The 21,105-nt window shown below is 38.9% G+C and overlaps 1 protein-coding gene across 1 annotated transcript; it reads left to right on the top strand.

The window, feature by feature from the left end:
• The first annotated feature begins 3,617 nt into the window (after positions 1–3,617).
• Positions 3,618–19,492, top strand: LOC126195134 (dynein light chain roadblock-type 2). Its single transcript, XM_049933630.1, has 4 exons — positions 3,618–3,881; positions 3,962–4,040; positions 18,898–19,065; positions 19,178–19,492. The coding sequence occupies exons 1-4, from the start codon at positions 3,879–3,881 to the stop codon at positions 19,219–19,221; spliced, it is 294 nt and encodes a 97-aa protein (XP_049789587.1). The 5' UTR covers positions 3,618–3,878; the 3' UTR covers positions 19,222–19,492.
• Positions 19,493–21,105: the final 1,613 nt, after the last annotated feature.

Raw genomic sequence — 21,105 nt, 5'->3', positions numbered from 1 at the left:
ATTGTGTAATTGATGCAGAGCCGTAGCTTATCATTGTGGCTAGTTCATAGTTTCTTTTGTATACCTTGTACTCAGGCCACTCGGATCAAATGTAACATGATTGTTCAAATAAGCTCGATATTGTATCGAGCGCTGTGGTGAATTGGAAAATCTTGATCCTGTTCTAACGCTAGTATCGTTTGACCACCTCTATAATCCCCTATTATATGTAAAAAGAGAATAGTTATTCGAGACAAGGCCATAAAAAGAACAAGTGTTATTGAGATGTAGTGGCTAGTATTTGGAGCTTGCAGAAGAGATTTCAGCAATAATATCTTTGACGATTGCCTCTCATGATTCTACTCAGTCTCTTTTGTGCAATAAAGATTTTTGGGTTAAAGGTCAATTACCCAAAAACATTATACCACACCCCATAACAAAGTGAAAGTACTCAAACTAAACAGTTTTGAGAGCATTCATATCACCAACAGTGGTATAATTAACTTTTAGATAATTATTCAGATTATTTTGAAGTTAACAAATCACTTTTTGAAAAATTTGATTTCATCCTGGTCAGTTAGGTAACTCATTTTCCACTCTACATTTGGCTATGAACATTCGGACAAACATATGTAGCAAAAACTAGTGTCACTTTCCTTGATCAGGTACGTGTAAACATGGACAAGTGTACATCAGAAAACTTTGATACTGGCTATAGTGACCACCTCTTCGCAATTACTAACCATACCTGCAAATCATATTTCGACCATTGTACAAAACATTATCCATAAAAAGGTTTATAGTCAGAAAAATATTGGAACTTCCAGTATCTAATCAGCAAAGAATCTTGGAGAGCAGTATATGATACCTCCATTATCAATGAAGTGATGGAAAATTTTTGAACATTTTCAAGCTTAATGTTGACAATGTGATTTCCAGAAGCACAGATAGATTCAAAAACTGGGTTACATCAGGCAGTAGAGTATCTTGTAAAAGGAAATGGGAACTTTTTATGCAGTCAAAAACTGACAGCAGTCCAGAATTTAATCAGTTATTTCAAAAAATACAAGCTAGTTTTGAAACGTCATAAAAGAGGCAAAAATTAAGGAAAATGACGAATATATGAAGAAGTTATCCAATAATTAAGTCCATGTGGAAAGCTGTGCAGGGTCTTACAGGGAAGAAGATAAGTCACAAAAATATTGTGACATCGCATGTGGCGAGAATGTCACTGACCCTAGGGCAGTTGCAAACAGCTTCAATTCTTATTATGCAACTGTTCCTGGAAAATTAGTGAAGGAAAAATTTGGTAATCATTTTAATACAACATGGAAATCTTTCATCTATAGAAAAAAATAATAAATCCATGTTCCTCAGTCCAATAGGCCCAACAGAGCTATTAAATATCATTAATTCACTGAAGAGTAATTATTCAACTGGTGTTGATATTCTAGATTATATTATAAAAATAACAGCAAGACAAATAATCTCTTCTTTATATATAAATACAAATACATAAATGACCTTGTCGATGACATCGGAAGTTCACTGAGGCTTTTTGCGGATGATGCTGTGGTATATCGAGAGGTTGTAACAATGGAAAATTGTACTGAAATGCAGGAGGATCTGCAGCGAATTGACGCATGGTGCAGGGAATGGCAATTGAATTTCAATGTAGACAAGTGTAATGTGCTGCGAACACACAGAAAGATAGATCCCGTATCATTTAGCTACAAAATAGCAGGTCAGGAACTGGAAGCAGTTAATTCCATAAATTATCTGGGAGTACGCATTAGGAGTGATTTAAAATGGAATGATCATATAACGTTGATAGTCAGTAAAGCAGATGCCAGACTGAGATTCATTGGGAGAATCCTAAGGAAATGCAATCCGAAAACAAAGGAAGTAGGTTATAGTACGCTTGTTCGCTCACTGCTTGAATACTGCTCAGCAGTGTGGGATCCGTGCCAGATAGGGTTGATAGAGGAGATAGAGAGGATCCAACAGAGAGCAGCGTGCTTCATTACAGGATCATTTAGTAATCGCGAAAGCATTACGGAGATGATAGATAAACTCCAGTGGAAGACTCTGCAGGAGAGACGCTCAGTAGCTCGGTACGGGCTTTTGTTGAAGTTTCGAGAACATACCTTCACCGAAGAGTCAAGCAGTATATTGCTCCCTCCTGTCTTAAATGCAGTGGACAACCATAGGGGTACCTCAGTTTTATTCTTAGACCTAACAAAAGCTTTTGATGTAATTCATCATACTGTATACCTGAGGAAGCTTGAGCGATATGGTGTAAGAGTGGATTAAATCATATTTGGAATATCGCTCTCAGGTAACTGAAATTAAAGACATGGAAGGTAACGAACTTGAAGTATATCTTTCAGAACAATGTGGACTAAGTAATGGTGTTCCACAGGGCTCTATTTTAGGTCCCTTTCTTTGTTTGGTATACGTTAATGATTTTCCATCACACATTAGGAATTCTGAACAAGTACTGTGTGCAGATGACACCAGTCTATTGATTGACGGGAATAACGAAGAAAATCTTACTCCATCTCTAAAAGATAATACAAAAGAAGTGTCTGAATGGTTTACCAGAAACAGGCTAATAGTTAATCCACAAAAACGGTACTCATAAATTTCCACACAAATGAAAATAAAAATGCGGCACAACCTATATCATGTATAGATAACCTAAACATTAGTGCTGTTAATGAAACTAAATTTCTTGAGATTCATATCCAGGGAAATCTTAAATGGAACACACATATCACATCCCTAAACTCAAAACTAGCAAAAATGAGCTATGTAGTAAGAATTCTTTGCAACAATACTAATGCAGAAACAGGTACTTTGCTAGTGTACATTCAGTACTGAAGTATGGTATTATTTTCTGGGGAAATGTGCACCAGGCCATAACAGTTTCAGGAAACAAACGGCAATTATAAGATTAATGAAACAAGTGAACAGCACAAAAGCATGTAAACCTTTCTTTAAAGATCGTACCCCTTCCCTGCATTTATATACTGTAAGTAGTCATGCCTGTCAAAAACAGTACACTGAGGATATCTCTTGTCTCAAAATAAAAGTGTCCATGACTACAGGATCAGGTCAGACAGTGAAATGCATGTTAATCATTGTCACACCACATTATGCCAAAAAGATGTATATCATGCAGGAACAAATCTATACAACAGCTTACCAAGACATATAAAATGTCTTGCAGAACTTTAAAAAGTCTGTCACAGCCTACAATCTGAAGTACTGCTACTATTCAATGTCACAGTACCTTATGTAACAACAAATGTAATTTGACTCTTTAACTGTAGAAATAAGTTATAAATACACAGTATTTAAAAAAATATAATTATTAACTGTATAGATCCAATCTGTTATAAAAATTTACATAATGTATGTTTGATGTTTGAAAAATCAATACATAAAAAGGTTTTGCGCCCAATATCCTTTGTACGATATATGTACTGAAAAAGAGATTTATGTGGACAAATAAATAATTTCTAAGGAGTCTTGTTTTCGCTCTGCCAAACGTCTAACAAATAAGGGTCGATGTGTATTCTGTTATGTTCTTTACTGCAGTTCTCTTTGGTTCTTGTAGTATCATAATAAATATAGCATTCGACAGGAATATGAACTGTTACGGTCTCCTTCAACTCGTAGGAGGCTATGAGGCTACAAATTATACATGAGCTGGTCTCAGTGAGGATTCTTCGATATATATCGCACAGGACGTTTATCGGAGTGAAGAGGATAGTCGATAACTTTAAAACTCCTTGCATTGTTGATTTGTTGTCAAGTACTGGAAGTATGTGCTAATGTCAGTGTCAGTGCTGTAAAATAATCGTAGTGGTGTGAAGTCCTGTACATTTATTACAATGGTACCCTTATATTTCTTATTTTCTTGGGCCATTTATTGGTGTCATTTATGTGTAACAATTATTGTGAATTATTCTTTCAGGCCAGTGAAGTTGAAGATACCCTTAAAAGGATACAGTCCCATAAAGGGGTAGTTGGGACGATTGTAGTGAACGCTGAAGGTAAGTGATTGTTAATATTGTAATACATTGTTTTGTTTGACTGGCAGAACTGTTCATCAGCGTATGAATCATATACCGAAAAAGCACTGTTTGTTGCCGCTTGATACGACGGTTAATAATCATGTTATTTACTTTCTTCATTTTCTCAGCGTCCGACTTTTTAACCTTAAAATGAAGCAGAGAATAAAAATGTTTTCATTATTTTGTGAATATCTTTCCCAGTGATGTGTTGTTTTCTTTCAGAGTGTTAGATTCTGCAAGTAATTCCCAAATAGGAATGTCTTTTCTTCTAAAGTATCACTCAACAGACGTGCTAGGTATATGCATGTAACATCAGAATGCGCGGGGTGGTTTACTGCTTTGAAGCTTTTTATGAAGTAAAGTTACTTGATGTTGTACAACAAACAACGGTTCTAAATGTTTATACTTGGTCGTGGTTCTCTTATGTAAGGAGAAGGATTGTGCTATCACTGTAATAGGAATGTGCCCCACATTTACCATTCACGCAATTACAGACAATGTAATGTATGATTTGATAAAGAAATAATTTAGATCTGATGTGTAGTCTGCTACAACTGGAGAAAGTCTTATGATGTAATGGAAATACTGTCATATCCACATAACTATTGTAGAGTCCATATTTGTTTTGATCAACCACACTGAGCATTTACAATACAACATCCTTGCCATGTTGGATACACCAGTTCTCACCCAGACACCAAAGTGAAGCGACATTGGGCTGTGTTATTACTTGGAGATGTGACCAGTTAGGAACATCTGGTGTCATTGGCTCAGGAATGTGCTCGTTGCTGAAGTGTAATCCAGAGAAAGACTGGCACCAGGCTGTTCAGCCATACAGCACTATTACTATTAGCATTTGCAGTGCTGTAAATGTGTCTTAATGGTTTCTGTCTGACATTTGTGCTGTCTGAATCAGAATAAGCCGTTTGGTGGCACATAGTCAAGGGTATTTCATATTAGTTTTAACTTTCCTCCTTTACAACTGAATCAGAGATGCTGCTTTATAAGCATGACCGCATGCAGTGTATGGACAGTATAACTTCTCACAGATGGTGCTGAGAGTAATCCTTGCTCCCTTTGAAACCTACTCTTGTAGGATGGACAGCATTTAGAGCAAAAATGCATCACTGTTTTTATGAAAAAAGAGGTGACATGCAAAGGTAAATATTGTTTAAGTAATTTTATATAAAAACTAATGTTTTGTGGTTACAAAATATAGACACATTTACTAAATAAGGTTGACACCCAAATGAAACCAACTTTGACAGATTTCCACTGATATCTAACTCCCAGCATCCAGCATGAAGAGTGCAAAGCAGTGTTTTTAATGATTCCTCTGCTCTCAGTATCCCACATTAAAAGTGTGAAGCTATGTTTCAGGTCTGCTATGGCCTGCGCATGCTGTAATAGTTTTGATTTTATCATACTGACTTGGTGTGAACCATATTTAAGGGCAGTTTGTGTTCTTACAATATTGCGAAAAGATGTACTCTGAAAATGTTGAACAGTCTTCCATATACTGCCCGATATCTTTGTTGGTGTGGCCCACTGATTTTTGCCGCAGACCTGTGGAAGCACAAGACATACACATAAATCATGCAGCCCCATTTTCTTCCTACTGGTGTTTCTTCAGCAATAAAATCTGCTGAGCTGGGAAAAGTTAAATGAAAAAGGCCATAGAAAATGCATTGTTGGAAAGCTTAATGTCAGTGGCAGTTTTGTTCATGTGCCTGTCAGCTGCTCCGCACCTGTGTTGTATGGTAAGTGGTTACCTGTACTTCTTCTCTGGAGAAGTAATTTTCAAGAATGGCTCACATGAGGTTCCGATAAGTTACTTTCTCTGTATCTAAGCTACACAATCTAGAACCCCCTACCACTGCATGACTGACTTGGTTGCCCCACTGTTCATGACTCCATACAGCTTTGCACTAGCATTGAAATATTGGCATTGGCCCTAGTGACTTACTGGTAATGATACAGGAGACTGTCACCACAACACACACTCATTACATTCATTAACATTGAGAGATGGCTGCTATCCACCAAACTAAGCAGAGAAGAAAACAACAGATCTGATAACTGGTTTTGCCATTCACAAATTATTTGTATATGTTGAGAATAGCAGTAATGCCGTTCATCCCTCCATTAGTTTCTAGTGATGACTCTTCATCCAGAGCTACATACTGCCTTCTACCATTGGGGAATCTTCAATTCAGTTACATGAAGAACTGGTTGTAGCTCTTAAGGTACGCAGTTTAGAGCTCATGTTTACTAGCCTTTTTCCATTGAATGATAGTTCCTGTCATATTCCTGAATATTTGACCATTGCTCCTGGGACACATTGTGTAGATTCACATGTTTGCAGTAGATACCAGTTATAAGTGCTGCTAATTTTCCTAAATATTCAGAGTAAAGTATAACAGACCATTTTTAAGTCTCAAGATCTGTAGATTTTATAACTTCCACAGGCATATAATTTTAGAAATCAGATAAACTTCATTCACAATTTCATTTTTGTTTTGCTGTCTCATCATCGGTGCACATGAAGTTAATAGATAACTGGGCAGAATGTTTCAAAATGCTGCTGACTTACCTGATCAAAGTTGTGGGGCATGTGTGATAGCTCTTTGATGCATTGTGCCTTTAAACTTGTAAGAGCCATCCCAGATAGCATTCCCCCCCCCCCTCCCCCCCCCCCCAAATCCCATTAAAGTATCCACAGTCTCATGAAGCCTGTGGGACACTTCTTTGGACAGCTTGCTGGTCATATTGCTAAACCACATTGGACTTCTATCATACTTCACCTTTGTTGGTACAACCTCATCCAGCATGTGTTGAATCAGTACAAAATGCTATCAGTACCAGTAAAAAACGTGCAAGTGAAATTTGCGCACATTCACAATGCGCTTGATTCTGAAGGAAGACACTGGTCTTCAGAAGCAAGAATTGTCATATATATCAGTCTGTTGCCTGTTGCATATTTTCCCATTAATGCCATGTATACTCTCTTCCTTGGCAAGGTTTTTTTTTGGGGGGGTGGGTGGGGTGGAGAAGGAGGGGTAAACTATATTCACCCTGTATATAAAGGGTTTATCAAAAGTAATCATCAGATTTAAAAAAAAAAAGATGACTATTATGTTATTTGAAATATGTGCATGAGCAAAGTACTGTTGGAAAGAGCAAACTGTAGAGTTTTATATGGTTCCTGCTAGGTAGCAATAGTGTACGCCCACCTTAGTTCTAGTAAAAATGGTGTCGGGACAACACAAAGCATGACTATCGTACTAAGTATGACGCTACAAATAATTCAGTACCTTATCTTGCTGACAGTACAGGTAATGTAATGGATGATGATAAACAGAAGGCCGAAATTCTAAACATAGCTTTCAAAAACTCATTTATGGTAGAGGACTGCAGCACCATTCCCCCTTTCAGTTATCGAACAAACACAAGGATGGCTGACGTAGTGTTTAGTGTATCTGGGATTGTGAAACAGTTAAGATCCTGCCAGGAAGGCATCTGGCCCAGACGGTATCCCCATAAGATTTTATGTTGACTATCTACAAATATAGCACCATTCTTATCCATCATCTATCAGAGATCATTGGAGCAGCAGGAAGTTCCATGGGACTGGAAGAAGGCCCAGGTCATAGCAATCTATAAAAGGGTAGAAAATCGGATACACATAATTACTGGCCAATTTCACTGACATCGATTTCTTGTAGAATCATGGGACATATTTTGTGTTCAGACATAATAACCTTTCTAGACTCTGAGAAGCTCATCTGCAGAAACCAGCGCGGTTTTAGGAAACAGCGGTCATACGAGACACAACTGGCCCTCTTTGTGCATGATTTTACAACAGGTTCTAGATACTGACTCCCGGGTTGATGCCATATTCCTCGACTTTCGAAAGGTGTTAGACTCGGTTCCACACTGTCACTTGCTCCAAAAAGTGCATGCTTACGGTCTATCTGATGGCATATGTGGTTGAATAGAAAGTTTTCTAACAGACGGAGAGCAGTATGTCATCCTGAATGGAGAGGCTTCAACAGAAACAGCTGTACGATCAGGTGTGCCCCAGGGCAGCATAATAGGTCCACTGCTTTTTATGATTAACATAAATGATCTAGTTGATGGTATTGACAGCACCATTAGACTGTTTGCCAATGATGCTGTAGTCTGCTGGAAAGTAGTATCATATGAAAGTTGTGAACAAATCAATGAGGATTTGCAGAAAATAAGTGCGTGGTGTAATGACTGGCAGTTATCTCTCAATATTAGTAAGTGTAACTTACTGCGTATAACAAAGCAAAAATCCCCTTTAACGTAAGAGTACAAAATAAATGCCCAGTCTTTTGGAAGTGGTAACATCTGTCAAGTATCTGGTTGCGACTGTTTGAAATGATCTCAAATGGAATGATCAAATTACACAAATAATGGATAAGGCAAACTCTAGATTGCGGTTTATTGGTAGAATCCTGAAGCGGTGCAGTCCTTCAACAAAGGAAATTGCTTACAATACTTTAGTTCGTCCAGTCTTAGAGTGTTGCTTGTCTGTGTGGGACCCTTACCAGTTGGGTCTGATTCAAGACATTGAGAAGGTCCAGAGAAGAGCAGCAAGATTCTTGACTGATACATTTAGCCATCACGAGAGCATTACAAATCTCATAGAAAGTTTGAAGTGGGACACACTTGCAGATAGATGACGTGCTAAATGGAAGGGGCTGCTCACTAAATTCCGAAATCCGATCTTCGCCGAGGATATAGAGCATATTATTACCACCAACTTTCAAATCACGCAATGATTACCATTCAAATATAAGGGAAATTAGAGCTCGTACTGAGGCGTTCAGACAGTTGTTTTTCCCTCGCGCGATCCGCAAGTGGGGGGGGGGGGAATTATGACTTTGGCGTGAATAGTGCCCTCCGCCACACACCACTTGCTAGCAGAGTATATGTGTAGATGTATGGTATGGATCCTCCTACAACACAGAGCATTCAACGCTAGTATGAACAACTCTGAGAAACAGGTTGTTAGTGTTAAGGCAAATCGCCGGGCCGTCTCCGAGTGTCTGACACAGATGTTGAATGCATCCACCATAGTTTCACAAGGACTCCAGAGAAATCCATTCACCGTGCAGTTGACAGCCCAACATGCCCCCGATCCTCCTAGCTTGTGTTGCATCGATGTTAACACATGAAGCCATACAAAATTCAGCTACTGCAAGCACTTCGTGAAGGTGACAACAACTTGTGGAACTCTGTAATTTTGTTCCTGCAAAAAGGAGGATGACAGTTTTATTCCACGCTCAGTGTTGAGTGACGAGGCAACTTTCCATTTAAATGTAGGAAGGTGAATAATGCGAGAATATGGGGAACAGAACAACTATATGAAGTTGTATAACATGAGACAGATATCCAAAATTTAATGTGTTTTGTGCAGTTCGAATCACATATCTCAATATGCTTGAGAACTTTTTTTTCCCACAGTTGGAGACTGATTCAAATAACTTCATTTACCAACAGGATGAGGCACCGCCACGCTGGCACCTGGAAGTGCGGGAACTCTTTTAAGTCAAAGGATTACTGAATGACGGATCAGTCGCACTGGACCAAATGATTCAGCCTTACATTACTAGCCTCCAAAGGTCACCGTACCTGACTGTATGTGATTATTTCTTGTGGGGGGCTTATAAAAGACTCCATTTATGTGCCTCTGTTGCCAACAACAATGAATGAACTGAGACACTGCATAACAGTGACTATGGAAGCTGTAACTCAAGACTTGCTCGATCTAGTGTGAGAACAATTTGAGTACCGCATTGACGTGCTGTGCATCTCTGGGGGGGCATACCGAACACCTTTGAAAAGGTATAAAAAATCTTTTTGGGTATCCTGTTCATAAAAAATAAATAAATAAAAAAATTTCAGTGCGTATTTTTATTAGTTTCAGAGATATCGACGTGCCAGATTGGATGATTCTTTTTGATACACACTGTATATTCCAGTAGGAAAAGTAGGGACACACAATGAACAAACCACCTTCCTTATGAAAGTCACTATGCACTAGTCTTGATACTGAATGTACACAGAAGATGGTCACACAGCAGAGCTAAATTTACTGAGAAAGATTTTTATATAGGTGCACAATGGACCAGAATCAGCTGTCATCACACTTTTAGAACTGAAAATCTTCTCTGTAGGAATCAAGATGGGTTATGAAAACAGTGATCATGTGAAACCCATGTAGCTGATGTGTTTCTTGACTTCTGGAAGACTTTCCATACAGTTCCGCACTGCCATCTAATGAATAGCTGTGTGACTGGATTTAAGAGTTTATAGCAAACAGAACACAGCATGTCACTTTCAGTGGAGAGAAGTCTTCAAACGTAAACATAACTTCAGACCTGTCCCAAGGGAGTGTTACAGACCCAGTACTTTTCACAGTGTATATAAATGAACTAGCGAATACTGTTGTATGTACCACAAAGGTTTTCGTGGATGATGCTCTTGTAGATAGGTAAGTCACCACGCCAGAAAATTGAATCTAGATGCAGGGAGATCTACAGAAGATACACTTGGTGCAGAGGATTTAAAAGAAAAATTCCCTTATGGTTTGCATCTGCAAACATCTTTATCAGTACCCCTTTAACTACAGGAAAGTTCTGCATACAGCCACATGGCCAGGTAGTGGAGGTAAAAGCAGATCTTTGTTGTCAGTGCCATTTAATAGAGCATCATTTGGTGCGTTTAAATTTGTTTGTGAGTATTTAAAATGCCAGCTGTGAAATATAGGCTGTGATTCCTTTCCTCAGTGATAAAGGCATGAAAGTGGCTGAAATTCATTGTCAGATCAGTGAATTTTATTGAGAAAACATTGATGGCATGATATGGAAATGGATGGGAGCTTTGAAAGATGGCCATACAAATGTGCATGACTAGGAACTAAGTGGGTGACCTTCATTGATTACTGTCAGTTTGGCACAGAAAGCTGGTGAAAAAGTGAAAGAGAACAAAAACTTTACGATTTTACAGAACTTTTAAATTATCGAAAGTTACGCTCATGCTGGATACCAAAAATGCTGACTGAGGTTCACAAAAGCAGACATTTAGCCAGTTCTTTGACTTGTCTGGAGTGGTACAGAGGGGAAGGTGATAAGTTTTTAAGCCAGATTTTTGCGGGTTACAAAACGTGGGTGGGTTACTTTGCACTTGAAGCAAAGCAGCAATGCGCAGAATTGTGGCATTCAACATCGCCCAAAAAAGTGAAGTTCTAGCAAACAATTTAAGCCGGGAAATTGTATGTACTATTTTTTGAGACAATAAGGGAATATCACTTGTGGATTTTTTGCCTCATGGTAACTCCATAAAATCTAAGGCTTAATGTGAGAACTTAAAAAAACCACACTGTTAAATCCAAAACATAAGGTGTGACATGCTGAGTAAGGGGATCACATTACTTCATGACAATGTCTGAGGACATGTGGCCAATCAAACTCGAGAGCTGATTGACTCATTTTGCTGGGAATAACCTGTTCACCCTCTGTACAGTCCCTATCTACCGTTTGTTTCTACATTTAAACACCAACTGGGTAATAAGTGCCATGATGATGATGAAAATGTCAAAATGACTCTGTTCCATTGGTTATCTAATTGGACATATCTCTACAAGGACGGTATTCAAAACCTGGTTCTATGATGCAATAAGTGCCTCAGTGTCAGTGGGAATTGTGTAGAAAAGTAGGTTAAAGTACAAGCTTTCATATAAAAATAAAATTGCTAAGTCTACTTGTATTATTTTTATTGTAAAATGGTACTTAAAAATCATGCCTCGTATAATGCACCCTGGGGGCTCAGTTCAGTTTGTCGATGTGTCTAGAAGGATCATTTGAAATGTAGACACTGCACACTTGTCATGTTGCAGCAAGAAGAGTAATCAGCATGGGAAGTTGGTCACTGAACTGGTACACATCACTGCAGTATCATTTGGATGCAAGGAGCATAGAATGAGTTCTCTTCAGCATTGTGTGCAAGATTTGTCAAACACATGGCGATTTTTGTAGAGAGAATGTGGAAATGGTCTGGTAACAATAAATTCTCAGGAATTGTGTCCCATAGGTAGTATATGGGGCCAGTAGCTTATATGGATGCTGGATGCCTCATTGTCAAGGGTAATATAGGAGCTTTTCAGTGTCAGGAATGGATCCTCCAACGTATTGTCCAAACCTGCGGTCCACATTTTGGTGGTGGATTCTTCTTGAAAGATGATAATGCAGATGCGTACTGTGCTCACCTCATGAACACCTTCCTCCAGGATACAGGGATCAACCGAATTGAACGGCCTGCAGTAATTGCTGAATGAAGCCTGTTGAACATAATTGGGACCACTTATAACCTGCAATGTATCATCACAAGAATCTTCTTCCCACACTTTATGACCTGAGGAGAGCCCTTGCAAAGCATTGTACAGACTTGAAGAGTGATGTCTTGTTCCCTTTGTTAGTAGCATACTGGGAAGGTTTCAAGCACATTATGATGCACAGGGTGGAACAGCACAGTGTTGAATGTTAAAGAGCTGCAGATTTTGATTTCACAGATGTGCAATTTTAAAAATATTGCTTTTATATTGGCTTGTTTAAGGTAGGGAAGGTTAAAACGGGAGGAAAGATAAGTCAGACCCCAGGATGAAAGAGAGAATCTATCGTTAAGATGAATAGAGACATAGATGAAGGGGGAGGCTCTGACAGCTCCTCCTCCATCTTTGTCTCCCCTCATCGTCACAAGTGCCTCCCTCTCTTCCTGAGGACCAGGCGAACTGCCTTTCCTTTTTAATCTTCCCAGCTTTTGGAACTATTAGCCTTGTACGTCTGCATTTCTATAGGCAGTACTGAAAATTTTTCCTGCAGAGGGGAAGTACTGGCCTGCAGTTCTCTCATAATTTTATCGTTTCCTCAAGTGACTCTTCATTTTGATGGCACTATTGTTTTGTTTTTATTCCACAGTACAGTTATTGATTTCAGATTCATAAGACTTATTTTTTCCCTTCTCCCCATGAATCCAAGCCTACACATGTGTGCACGTATGCAGGTGGTGCAATTTTTTGTAGTTTGTATGCTGCAGTAGTAACTAATGTTACTGATAGTTGTGCATTTACGCAGTTCAAATTTTAATATGTACATCCAAGAATGTGCCCTATTCATAGGCTTCTGTTCATGCTTTTCATTAATTGTTGCTGCTGACAATAACATGTGTTTTTGTGCTGTTCAGGGAGTTACTTCACAGGAATCACTTACTAATTCCTTGAAACATATTGACAATACTTCTGTCATTGTCTGTTTAGTTGTAACACTTGTCACCCAGAAAAGTTACCATCTCTTTTTGATGTACTGAAAGCAAAAAGTCATGCACATGTACAAAACAAATAGGAGTATACCCAAAATTGAGTGCTGTGGGCTCCCACTGGTGATTAGTCTCTCATGACTAAAATTGTTGTGGATTGGCAGGAGAGCCAACCCACGAATGCTAGAGGAAGCCGAAAGGCACGTGTTGAAGCTCACGCCGGCTGGCGTGAGGTCTGGAACAGGACAAGGAATTTAGACTTCAGAAAAAAGGAGGTAACTGATGGAATACTTAACTTTAATCCATTAATGTTGAACGTAGCTCTTGTCTGTACATTATTTACAATATCAATAGTAACTGAATAATGGCGCCTTGCTAGGTCGTAGCAAATGACGTAGCTGAAGGCTATGCTAACCATCGCTAGCAAAGTCGGTTGTACAACTGGGGCGAGTGCTAGGAAGTCTATCTAGACTTGCCGTGTGGCGGCGCTCGGTCTGCAATCTCTGATAGTGGCGACACGCGGGTCCGATTTAAAGGCTACCACCTAGCAAGTGTGGTGTCTGGCGGTGACACCACAAAATCCCCCCCCCCCTCCCCCTCCAGTATCATTTGGTTTATTCGGCACCACTTACAGCAGTCTTTTTGTTAAAGACTACTCAAACCAATTGTTTCTAAACCCATTAATTAAAGCTTTTCAAAAATGTGCTTCTGGTTTCATCTGCAGGTCAATATGGTGCAAAGTTAACTATATTAGAAGCTAATTAGTGTATTTGCATTGAAACCAGTAGTCATGCATTGCTGTCTGTAGATATGATCAGAATATAGTTTTAACACTTAACTAGTTGCATCATTTTTGGTACATGTTGAGTTCGTTTGGCTTGAAATTAAAAAATGAAAAAGAATATAGTATTCCTTTGCACCCTGAAATAACCATTTACAGTGTGGATTTTTATTCCTTTTTGAAAGAAAAAGATGGTAGCTATGATTTTTTAAAGAACCTTTTAAATTCCAAATGACTGCTTTTTTAAATAAAAGTTCCAGTAATCTGTTATCAAGTTATATAGAATAAAATGTTCATTCTTTATTGTCTTATTCGCAGGCTGTACAGGTACCTTTAGTGTAAGTCTGCTTCTTCGACAGTAAAGATTTTACTAAATACATATTTTTCAAAAATAAATACAGAAAATTTGTGACGCTTCTGGAGGGGGATACTTCTTGGCCAGTACAGTTTTCTGGATGTTTTGTTGCATACTCACACTTTCATGCGGGAACACTGTGGGTTCTACTGGGTAGCACCTGAATGAAAACCATGCATTCTGTGCAAGTATTCTGTCAGTTTGTGTACCGAGACCACAACAGTTAGCTGAAAGGCGAGCAAAGACTGCATTAGACAAACATTGATTGTAGGTAATAACAAAGCCAAAATAGCAGCCCTACAGAGAGCCGTGCAGTGCATGGTTATTGTCAGTACGTGGCAGCCGCCAACTCTGCCACAAGCATTTTGCCACATGACAAACATGGATATACTCTTCCACACTGTGCCTAGCGACATCACTGGATGTATGCATAACTATAGCAATTGACCCATCAATATGTTTGTTGAATCTGTGAGTGGGACCAGAATCATTGTGGACAGTGTGGGGAGGATAGGGCGGGCATGACCTGTTGCAAAGGCTGGGGTGTGGCTTCGAATGCCAGTGCAGAGTCAGAGGGGAGGGGGGGAGACTGATGTGCCTGGGTCCAGATCCATAGATAGGGTTGATGGGCAGTGGATGATGACTCGAGAACCAGGAATTCTAGGCACCTACTACCTGAATTTTGTCCTGGAACAGGACCTCGGATCGATGACTGAGTTTGCCTCAGATGGCGTAACTGTAGCTGGCGTGGTACCATTACCAGTGAAGGATGTCCCAACTTGTGGCCACCAGTACCAGGTGGCAGCTTCGGTGTTCAGTTTGATTTCTGCACCTGGACTGCGTGATACTTTTACAATTTTGCCACTAGACAGGTTAGGTCAGCTGAATTTCATTTTAGATGACAATACTGATCTCTCACAGTCCATGGAAATTGGAGCTTGAATTGCTTGGGAACTCTTCAAAGCCTTAGCAATACAGATAACAAACTTCAGATAGAGAGAGATCTAATTGCAGTCACGTTTGAGCAGAAACTTCACTGTCTGGTCCTAATCTAATCACTTTGTCATGGAGTAATAATTGTGAGTTTGAGGTTCCACAAGATTATGTAAACTTGCATTTTATTCGTTAGCTTGGTAGTTCTTTGATTCATGATGCATAACTGTCTGTGTTGCATTATGATATCAAAGGAACTCTCAAAAAGCAACCGACACATGCATTTTTGTAGCAAAATATTCACTTAAAAATGACTGGCCACTTTTTGCGTAAGATAATAGATCTTTGGGTTTGTAGATAATAGAAAGGCTCTCTGTTGCTCAGGGCACATTCCTGAAAATAAAGTGCTAAACACATTTGCTACCCTTCCCAGTCCTCTTAAGAATCATTGAATAACTGGAAAACCATGATTGCAAGAAGCGATTGTATACTTGCCGGATCCATCAGCTCCTGTACAATTTCAAGCTACTGCACAAGTTACTGCTTTCCAGAGCATGAATAACTGCTTGTCTATAGGGTTTGAAATACTCAGCAAAATAACCGGGCAAGTCCTATTCCAGCACAGGATTGATTTCAATTCCAAAAAAATCTTCGCCACCATTTTTTGTAAATTGTTTCTTCAACAATATGAATTTCATGAAGCAAAAATTATTTACAAGTGAATCACAGAAGGTATACTTCAAAGGTGTGGAAATACACACAACAAAAACTTATACAGTATGATACCTCTTGCCCTCTGAAAGTTTCTTGAATAACTCGCATGTTAGTGTAGGGGAAGACTGTTGGTGGTTCAACTGGGAAGCACTTAAATATGAACCATGTTTGTTGCACACCCGTATGCCGTTGGTTCATTCACTGAAAACACAACTGTGTATTGAATGGTGATCAAAGACTGTACCTATTGGCATAACATTGATAGTAGGCAACAACAAAGTCAAAATTGCAGTCTAGGAGACTGCCATCAGCAGTTAGACCATAGCACTTGCTGCAAACATTGGCTGATTGCAACAAGTGACGCATGGGGGCCCATGGCATGGTTAGCTAGGGGAAAAATAGATACTACCTACAGGAAAATTACGTGCACTTGCGGGGAAAAGAGAAGCTACTGCATGAATATCAAGAGCTCAAATAGAAAACAGTTACTGAGGAAAGAAGGGAAAGGTGCAAAGCGTATATAGAAGGTCTATACAAAGGAAGTGAACTAGTGTTTGGGAGAAAGATCCAAAAGGGAGGGTTTGTGAATGAACCATTGAAATTGTGCATGTTGTGATCAGCAGCGTGTGCTACTGGGTGGCCAACTCTACTTTTGGCACAGTTTGACAGTGGCCATTCAGTCAGTTGAATTGCTGGTTACTTGTCATGCCCACGCAGAAAGCTTTGCAGAGACTGCAGTAAAAATGGTAAATAGCATGATTGCTTTTATAAGTTTTTCTGCTGTGTTGTATCATCAGGCTTTTTCTTCTCAATACCAGCTTTTCTGAACTACATAGATGGGAACTGTCCTTGCAACACACCTTTATCCCTGCAATGCTCCTGGTCTGGTCTCCACTAGCGCACTGCCCACATCAACCTCCTCCTTGGCTCAGGATTGTAACTGCATCCAGCTTTCACCCACATCCTCTTCCCCAAAGTCTCGCCTTTGTGTGTTCTGTAACCCCCTCCCAGTCCACTCCTCCATGTCGTAGTCATTGTGTACTGCATGAATTCAGTGGTGCCCGTATGTTGCATTCCTACATCATGCACCTGCTGCCTCTCCCTTTCACATTCATATCCCACACACATGCTGCCTCCCTCAGAGCTGTCAGCCACCCTCCCACCCTCTGGCTCTCCTGTCTCCCTTCTCAAACTTGACCCAAAACAAACCCTCTTCCTGGCATGTATACACATGGGCCTGGGTGTGCATGCACATGCTCTATGTCGAGAAAGGATTCATACGAAAGCTAGTAAGTTTCTAGTCTTGTTTATGTGCCTCTCAATGACTCAGTGCCTCTTCTATATGGGAAGACAGCTGAACTTAACTGTGCATTATCACTCATTAACATCACTTCCCTGCCACCATCATTTACCTGTGATGCAAGGTAATGCTGTGGAATTGCGTAATTCATACAGATTCAGCAAGGCCTTAATGACCATGTTGTTGACCAGCATTGTACCACTACCATTGCCTTCTACATCTACATCTGTACTCTGCAAAACACTCTGCAGTGCATGGTGGAGAATATGTCCCAATGTACCAGTTATTGGGGTTTCTTCCCATTCCATGCCCATAAGGAGTGCAGGAACTATGATTGTTTAAATGCCTCTGTGCCTGTCTTGGAACAAATACCAAGATCCTGTCTCCATTGTGGGCTTGAAATATTTTTGAGCCCCAAAAAAAGGCCATCCTTAGAGACTGTGAACATAAAACTAAGACTAATGCTTCAATAGTCTCTCTGTATCACTTATCACTTTTGCACTCGAATAGTTACCAGCACTGTTCATGTCTACCTGCTGTAATTTGAATGTGAAATTCCTCAGCAAGTAGTATTAGTAATTTTTCAACAGCATGGTAGTTGTTAGTTAATAATAACATTGATTTAATTTCAGTGTGATTCTGTTAGTTCAGTTAACACAGGATTTACCTATTATGGTGATATAATGCAATTGACAGATGGTGAATTCATATTAATTTTATAAAGACTGATTCCAGTCCCCATTTAGTCACCTTGATTTAGGTTTTCCATGATTTGTGTTAGTTGTATTGAGCAATTTTTATGGTTCCTCGAGCAAAGTTATGACTGCTTTTCCTTTTGTCTTTGGCCCCTAGGGTAAGAGTTCAATACCAGTTTGGTGAACATTTCTCCAATATTACTTCCACATGCAACGACATTGTGTAATGCTGAGTTCAAAAAAGAAATGTTTCAGCTTTTCAAATTAACTAATGTGTTTAATTAAAAAAAAGTGACTTTGTATTGGTACACCCTTTATTTCCAAAAATGAGCTTTTGGCGTGATGTAGCATTAGGAAGTGCCATTAGTGTATACCCTAAATAAATAATATTAAAATAAAAGGAGCTGTCGGAATGCATCAGTGTTGGGTGTCACAAGTATGCAGAAATGGTGTTTATACCTATAGATACAAAAATAAAACATGCAGACCACATTTACCAGCAGCACCATGTGTATGATGGTTGTCATCCTTGCTCAACACAATTTGTTTGGAATTCAGTGGGTGGGAAATGGTTTTTATGCCCCCCCCCCCCCTCTCGGTTTCTTTCAATCTTTGTCATATTTCTGCTACCTGTGTATGTTGAAATGTCAGAATGTGTTACTAAACTGACAGAGGGAAGAGCCGTCATTACAAAATTAGTTTGTTCTTATTTCCAGGAATTCCTATTAAGACGACAATGGACAACACAACTACTGTTCAGTATGCGGGACTGATAAGCCAGTTGACAGACAGAGCTCGCAGTGTTGTTAGAGATTTAGATCCTACCAATGATCTTACTTTTCTTCGGATACGGTCCAAAAAACACGAAATATTGGTAGCGCCAGGTGAGAAACCAAATTTAAACAGGATTTGTTTTACACTGCAATGATATAAATTTTGAATAAATTGTTGAGTAGTTACTGTTTTGAAATGTTACTTTTTTTTTTTTTTTTCCAGACAAGGAATTCATTCTTATAGTAGTGCAGAATCCAACAGAATGAACTGCAGGCCAAAGTGGTGTAATCTGGCACAGCGTGTGTTCATCAGTGTTCCTGAACACAGTTTTAATCTGTTGCAGAACTTCACTCACAAATAATTTACTGGAATATATTCTTGTTGCATTTGCTGCAACATGATCCTTAACATTTTTGCAAGCTTTACTCATTATTTATTGCCATATGCTGATTTTGCAAAATAATGGAAAATGATTTATGTGTATTTCTGTATTCTGTTAGCATTTTTACTGATAAAATAAATATCATGTTACCATATGCATTCTTAGGAGTACCAGCTACTGAGCTGTGCATTTGTTGAATAGTCACTGTATTCTTAAGCTTTAAATAGTAAGATGTCACGCAAACTAATGCATGATCATAAACCATTGTTGATGAACGGATGTTGAAGCCCAGCATGCATATTGACTTCCAGATGATTCTCAACGAGTTAAGAGTGCAGTACCTTAGATTTTGTGTTCGTATAGTGGAAGTGTGGTAGCTGTAAAATTTTTAAAATGTGTAATGCAGACAAAGTTACATTCCTGCATATGACACTACATCATAACCATGTAATTTATACAGTACAGTTAGTAAATGTTTACCTTCATCTGTGTACTACAGTTTGCAAAACATTTTATTACAATATTAATATCTCTCACTTTGCCTACCAGTGCGTTTAAGAGAGAAATTAATTTCACATCTGTTTGGAGAGATTGAAACCATAAGATGACTGAAATGAGATCTTCCAGTTTTCTACACTAGTTTTCACAAGTCCACCATTTACATTTCTCAGTTAAAAGAGCTGCTCCTTTAGTATGACCGATGTTCTTGTTTTGTGCTCTTCCCTACTTCTCATATTAGGAATTAATCATTTTGATGAAAGTTAAATCACTTGATCTGCTTTATATTCTGGGCAATACAATCTGCAGTCAGCCATAACAAAAAGTGCTTGTAGTTTAATGTTACTGACAAGAAAAATATCTAACAAAAAAGCTAAATGTTTGCTAAAACAATAAATCTGAGTAGAGAAGTACTTTCAGAGGCATATTTCCCACAACAGAAGTTCCTGTGTTGTTGTATGCTCTTCCATTATTTGTCAATGAAGCAGCAGAAACGTGATTTTTCATTAAAATGATTGGAAAAACAGTGGAATGGAATGGTAAGCAAAGTCGATAACGGCAACTTGTAGACATGCTACATCATTTCTGGTGCATCTGCACTGCAGTTGTCCAATATAAAATGCAACATCACTTTATCAAATGATGCAACAGGAGTATTATCTTAGTAGCCTGGTTGTTGCCACACGTATGGCAACATAGCTCTTTACCTGGTGCAGAAAGTTGATTGTAAGTAGATGATGAAATATCAGTCAAGGGTTAACAAATATTGTTTAAAGCAAATATTTAACTGTGTGCTATATAATTTCTCATTTATTAATCTTCTAAATTTGCTTGTGTATTACATAGTATTGCTTCTTATGTGACGTGTCCTTCAGTAGATTTTAGATTCGTCAACCTTGAAACTACACTCTCTGGTAAGTGGTTGTTTTGGAATAGAACAGCGCAATATTCTCAATGAAAGAGCAGCCTTTACAAAGCATACACTTTTTTCTTGGTTGAGGTCAGTGGAAGCTGGAGGAAATGGGAGTAACAGGCTAAATGTCCTTCCCATACTGCAACTCTGAACTTTTGCTTGTGTTGCATACAAAACATTTATACTCACTGCTGGAAATGATTTTCCTTTTCAGAGAAGTCATAGGTAATGCTGCCATAGTACCTGAAAATGATTTACCACCTTTCTAACACCAGCAGCTTAATCAAAGCATGGAAGAATGTAGTACAGTATTCAGAAAAGCTACTACAGTGCTTCTTCACACAAAAGTGTTTGATT

Source organism: Schistocerca nitens, chromosome 7, assembly GCF_023898315.1.
Source record: "Schistocerca nitens isolate TAMUIC-IGC-003100 chromosome 7, iqSchNite1.1, whole genome shotgun sequence".
NCBI lineage: Eukaryota > Metazoa > Arthropoda > Insecta > Orthoptera > Acrididae > Schistocerca > Schistocerca nitens.
Note: the sequence above shows the minus strand (reverse complement) of the source record. Positions and strands in the feature narration are given on the sequence as shown.

Coding starts and splice junctions, on each gene's coding strand:
- LOC126195134 (XM_049933630.1), top strand. Junction 4,041..18,897: donor GATTGTAGTGAACGCTGAAG/GTAAGTGATTGT, acceptor TCTTATTTCCAG/GAATTCCTATTAAGACGACA. Junction 19,066..19,177: donor CGAAATATTGGTAGCGCCAG/GTGAGAAACCAA, acceptor TTTTTTTTCCAG/ACAAGGAATTCATTCTTATA.